The 5,260-nt window shown below is 69.4% G+C and overlaps 3 protein-coding genes across 3 annotated transcripts in view; 1 reads left to right on the plus strand and 2 right to left on the minus strand.

Annotated features, from left to right (window-relative positions):
• EMIHUDRAFT_247738 (hypothetical protein) overlaps nucleotides 1–709 on the minus strand; it is a gene marked incomplete at both ends in the record, with an annotated part of 1,020 nt that extends 311 nt beyond the window's left edge. The window contains one exon of the mRNA XM_005764122.1: nucleotides 113–709. Coding sequence (XP_005764179.1) covers nucleotides 113–709 — 597 coding nt within the window. The remainder of the gene's footprint in view (nucleotides 1–112) is intronic.
• Nucleotides 710–2,809: 2,100 nt separating this feature from the next.
• On the minus strand, nucleotides 2,810–4,174 carry EMIHUDRAFT_470873 (ubiquinol-cytochrome C reductase complex 14kD subunit; the record flags this gene model as incomplete). The annotated part of the gene is made up of 5 exons (XM_005764123.1): nucleotides 2,810–2,822; nucleotides 2,876–3,172; nucleotides 3,543–3,605; nucleotides 3,678–3,748; nucleotides 4,042–4,174. 4 exons carry the CDS (start codon nucleotides 4,172–4,174, stop codon nucleotides 3,068–3,070), a joined length of 372 nt encoding a protein of 123 aa, XP_005764180.1. The 3' UTR covers nucleotides 2,810–2,822; nucleotides 2,876–3,067.
• A 444-nt stretch (nucleotides 4,175–4,618) lies between these two features.
• The window catches only part of EMIHUDRAFT_371428 (hypothetical protein), a 1,191-nt gene continuing 549 nt past the window's right edge, over nucleotides 4,619–5,260 (plus strand). The window contains exon 1 of the mRNA XM_005764124.1: nucleotides 4,619–5,260. This exon is cut by the window's right edge and continues 12 nt beyond it. Coding sequence (XP_005764181.1) covers nucleotides 4,937–5,248 — 312 coding nt within the window. The 5' untranslated portion in view covers nucleotides 4,619–4,936 and the 3' untranslated portion in view covers nucleotides 5,249–5,260.

Below are 5,260 nucleotides of genomic sequence, written 5' to 3' on the forward strand. Positions count from 1 at the left end.
GGCTTGAGGCGTGCTTTGCCCGGGTCCGGAGGCGAGGAGGAGGTTGTCGGTCGGGCGTGCGGGTGGCGTGGGGGTGGGGGTGGGGGGTTGCCTTGCCGGTTGGCGAGCCGACCCCCTGGGTGAGGAAGCCGGGCGTGAAGCCGGCGGGCCGAGCAAAGGCTCGCAGCATCTTGACGACAAAGGTGCCAAGCAGGAGGGTGCAGATGAGCAGCGCGCTCCAGTGGCCGTACGAGCCGCACAAGCGCGAGGCGGCGAGTGTGACGACGGCGCCGAGGAACTTGTACCCGCTCAGCGCGACCGAGTCGAGCACCGGCACCGCGGCGCCGCGCAGGTAGAGGCCGAACTTGAGCATCGCCGTCTCGAGGACGAGCACGCCCAGCCCCGAGGAGCCAGCTGCGCCGAGCACATCCGGCGAGGTGAACTTGCCCTCGGCGCCGAGCGTGAAGCCGTAGGCGAGGATGTACGTGACGTACGCCATGAGCGGCAGGTAGAGGTCGGGCGCGTTGACGTCCGCCTTGGGCGGGAGCGGCGCGCCGTCCTCTCCGAGCCTCCGGTCCCACTCCTTGTGACGAAACGGCAGCGCGATGACGCGCAGCTTGCGCAAGACGTAGAGCTGGTTGACGGCAAAGTAGTAGCGGAGCGTGGCGAGCGTGGAGCCGGTGTACCGATTGAGCTGCCCCTGCGCCTGCCCCGCGTAGTTCATCGCCATAGACGCCGCCAAATCCTCGACGCCGCCGCCGCCGCTGCCCGTGCCGCCGCTACCCAGGGCCGCGGCAACGCCCGCCGATGCCAATGCCGCCGCCGCGCCGCCCGCGCCGCCCGCGCCGCCGCCGCCGCCGCCGCCGCCGCCGCCGCCGCCGCCGCCGCCCAAGAAGCTTCCGCCCAGGGCGCCGAATAGCCCGGCTGCCGAGCTAGGCTGCTGCTGCTGCTGCTGCTGCGGCGGCGGCGGCGGCTGCTGCGGCGGCGGCTGCATCATCCCGGTCGTGGCTGACGGCTGCTGCGGCTGCATCATGCCTGTCGAGGCCGAGAGCGACGTCGCGGGCGGCTCCTCCGTGGAGACCTTGCGCGGCACAAAGATGTTGGGCCGAGGGGGCATCGGCGAGGCTGCGGCGGGCGACTGGTGAGCGCCGCCGGGCTGGTACCCCTGCGGCGGCCGCGGCGGCGGCTGCCGCGGCGGCTGAGGCGCCGGACCCCGTGGCTGCGGCGCGTACGGGTGCTGCACGGGGGCACCGGGCGCCGCCGACTGCGGTGCAGCGGGCTGGTACTGGAACGGCTGTGCTGGGCGAGATGGTGGTGTTGGACGAGCGGGTGGTGGGCCTGCAGGCGGCGGGCCCGCGGGCCGCCGCGCTCCCTGGCCCGCCCACTGCTGGTCCTCCTGCTCCCAGTCGTCCCAGCCCGCGCCTCCACGCTCCGCCCGCATCCACACTCCAGCGATAGGTTCCTCTTTCAGCGCCCCCCAACAGGTGCCGCGCCGGAGAAAAGAATTCTTCATACGCCTCTCTCACAGCACACTGGCACACCGCCCTGCCACCCACGTGAGCCTTTTGGCCGCCTCTGTCAGTGTGCCCGTGGTAGTGAGAGACTGCTGGTGAGAAGCCGGAGGAAGGTCGCTAGTCGAGAGAGATCGCCAGTGGAATAGGGAGTCCACCGTGCTGCGAGCCTGTCGCTGTCCCTTGTCAGGAGCAGGAGAACTAGGAGAGCGCAACCAGTAGGAGGCCCGCGCCTGCCCCCGTGCCGCCGGGTGCAACCTGTCCTATACGAGAGAGGAATCCCTGGGACCCTGTCGTGTGGGTGAACCCTGCCCAGCCCCCCTCCGTGTCGCGATGCGCTCCCCGCTCCCGTTCCCCTGTGTCCCTGATCGTCCTTCCAAGATCCTGCTCGTGCAGGTGGGGACCCTGTCCCTCTCCCACCCCTCGTTTGGCGTGCCCGTTTTATTTATTTATTGCGACGTGTGCAGTCCGTGTGTGCACAGCACCTTCTGAATCTCAACCACGCTCTTCGCCGCCATGCTGTCAATCAGGTCACCGACGTGCGGGTGTTTGGCCAGCTCTCTCTTGACCAACGGGTTTGGCCCCTTGAACTCGCAGCACACCGTGTTCTGATTCGCCCTGTTGTTCGCCACCGCGACCGAGATCTGCGCCGTCCCATACTCGCGGCGCGACTGCGCAGTAGCCCGCTCTCCCGCTTGGCATCGACGGAGAAGCTCCGAGAAGTGCGCCACAGCACTCTCGGCAATAGATGCCTCCTCCTGCATCCCAGGCACGAATGACATCCCTGCCACGCCTGCTGCTCCTGGTGGTGCCGCCACAACCGACGGCGCCACCACCGGCATCGCCACCAGCACAGCCGCCGATGGCATCGGCACTGGCACCACTGGCACCACTGGCACGGGCACCGGCGCCGGCACCGGGATCGTCGTCACGGTTTCGATCTCCATGGCGGAAGGCCCTGCCTCTGCCTCCGCCTCCGTCTCCGCCGCATCCACCTCGGCGATCGTCGCCGCCACCGCCGCGGCCTTCCTGGGCAGGGACGGCAACTTTTGCAGCACAAGCGAGCTGCCCCACGCCCCACGACGTGCACCAGTCCACACGGCTGGCTCGCAGCTGCACACGAGAGCCTGCAGCTCCCCGGCCGCGCGCGCCCCCCGCGCGTGCCGCGAGCGCGAGCCGCGACGGCCGACCCCCGGCCCGCGCGCGCGGGCGCGGCGGCGTCTCCGCACGCGCACCTCCGGAGACTCCGCGCGCCGGCGCGACCGGCGAGAACGAAGCCGCGACGAGCTTCTCAGCTGAGCTCTACAGCTGGCCTCAGCTCACAAGTCACACCGTTTTTGTACAGAATGTGTAGTGCTCAGTCCTCAGACCTCAGGAAGGGCTGCCGTCTTTCTTTCGATTCATCGCATTCGTATGGAGAACGCCGAAACCGCGCAGAGGCCGCAACGCGGCAATGGCAAAGGAGCGAGCTCCGTCCCTCTCGGCACACCGGGAGAGCAGCGGCGGCGCGGGGGGAGAGAGAGAGGGGGGACATAGGCACGGCACGGGGCTAAAGGAGGCAGGCATGCTGCCGCCGGTCACTTTGTGAGGAGCAGCTCCTCCTTCTCCTTCTTGACCTGCTCCAGATACGGGCCAAGGTACGACTCGAACGGGTCCAGCTTCTCGGCAACCTCCGGCGGCAACTGGGGGCGGGGGGGGGGGGGGGTGTCAACGGTGGGCGTCGCACGCAGACGCGCCAGTTCTTGGCGTGCGCTCAAGCGGGGGGCGTGTGCGCCGGGCATGTTCCGTGGTGAGGTGTTCTGCAAGCTCTACGGCGTGCAAGGCGGCGGCGGCGAGGGCGGCGGACGAGGCGAGGGCGGCGGCGGCGGCGAGGGTGGCGGCGATGGCGGTGAGGGAGACATCCGAGGGCGGCGCATGCGAGGGGGAAACGCAGGGCAGTGGCGAGGGAGCCGCTGAGGCGGCAAGAAGACGCTTGGGAGAGCGCGCGCGCCATCCTGGTGTGACTAGAGGGGAGCTGGGGAATCTCGGGTGGCCTAAGATGACTGCACACACCGTCTTGATCTGACTCGAGAGCACCATCGCACGCTTCAGCCGCTGCTCCCTCGCATTCAGCACCTACAGGGGCAAACAGCGACGGCGTGGGTGCGGGTCCCGAGAGGGCTGATGCCGCGCGCGCGTCGTGAGCACGTCAGGCGGCAGCCGCTTCAGCGCGAGCTTCACCTCCTCCGTTTCAATAAGGCAGTCCTCGTACAGCAGCCCTGCGACACAGCGGTGAGGGTGAGGGGCGAGGGTGACGCAGGGTGAAGCCGGAAGGTGCGAGGGTGACGGCAGGGTGAGAGGCGCCAGCCAGAAGCTTGTGAGCGCCGAGCACTACCGCCAGCAGATCGCCATCGGATCCGCCCAACCGCTTCGCGGCACGACGGCAGCGAGGTGGGTGCGTCTCTGCGCGTGTCTGAAAAATCTCGGTGTCTGCATCCCAGCGCGAGCGCGACCGGCCGCCAACATGCTATCCACGCGGCGTCGGCGCAGCGGTCTCGTGGGCGGGCCGCACCGTGATTTGACAGCTCCCTCCCAACCTTGGCCCGGTAGGCCGTGCTGGCGCGGTTCCACAGCGACGCGAGCATCTCCCTGCGGCGAAGGGCAGCGCTCAACAGTGAGCGGTGGGCTGCTTCGCGCAGTTGCATGCTCTTCAAGTGGCGGCGGCGCGGCGGCGCGCGCAGCGGCGCGGGCGACGGGCCCTTGCGCAGCGGCACTGCGCGTGCTCTCTCACACAACAAACACCCAGCGCGTCTTCAGGACTCTCTCTGCACGCGCTCACAGCCGCAGCAATCCTGCGTGTGGCACTCCCGCTCTGCCGCCCGTGGCCGTGGCCGTCTGGCCCACGCGTCTGAGCGGGCGCGGCGGCGGAGGAGGAGGGACGCTGAGGTCTCTGCCTGCTGCGTTTGTGCGGGTTGTGGAGGGTCTCACCGCAGCGCTGTGACAAAAAAATGTATTATCCTAACGGTGTGGGGGCGCGGAGGGCTTGTTGGCGAGCCAAAATGGTGTTTTCCGAGGCGCTGCGCTAGGCTCAGAGCGAGTTCGCGCTGCGCTAGGCTCAGACGGCGAGTTCGCGCTGCGCTAGGCTCACAGATGCGAGTGCGCTGCGATAGAAGAAAAAACAGGGTCGAAACGACAACCGAAGGGAGGACTGTGTAGTGTAATCATGTGTCAAGAATCACGTGCTGCTGCTGCTGCTGCTACTGCTGCTGGCCTGCTGCTGCGCGGCGAGCGCCGTCGCCGAGGCGGGCCTCGGCGGAGAGCGCGATTATGCGGCCTTTTCCGCGACCCGCACAAAGAAGAGGCGCCCTCCGTCAGCCTCGACCTGCCACCGGCTCGCGTCGACCGACCCGGCCGCGTGCCACACCTCCACAGCCCAGTGCGCCAGCCCGCAGAAGTTGCCCTCCTCGATGCCCCATCCCGTGGGCCACGCGGCCAAAGCGGTGCCGAGAGGCGGCGGCGGCGCCGCGGTCGCCTCGAGACGCGCCGCGACGGCGTCAAAGGCGATCCGCCTCGCGCCCGTCGCGGCCGCCTCGGCCAGCAGCGCCTCCCCGGCCAGCCGCGGGAGGTCGCCCTCCGTCTCGAACCAGCACGACGAGCGGCCGTCGGCGCACGCCTCGTCCCACGCCTTGAGCTGGCGGACAAAGGCCGCCAAGCTCTTGAGGCCGGGCGAGGGCGCGGCGGGCGACGGGGCAAGGGAGCAGCCGGGCGAGGAGAGGTAGGAGGTGCTCGCC

Source organism: Emiliania huxleyi (genome assembly GCF_000372725.1).
Source record: "Emiliania huxleyi CCMP1516 unplaced genomic scaffold EMIHUscaffold_602, whole genome shotgun sequence".
Lineage (NCBI taxonomy): Eukaryota > Haptophyta > Isochrysidales > Noelaerhabdaceae > Emiliania > Emiliania huxleyi.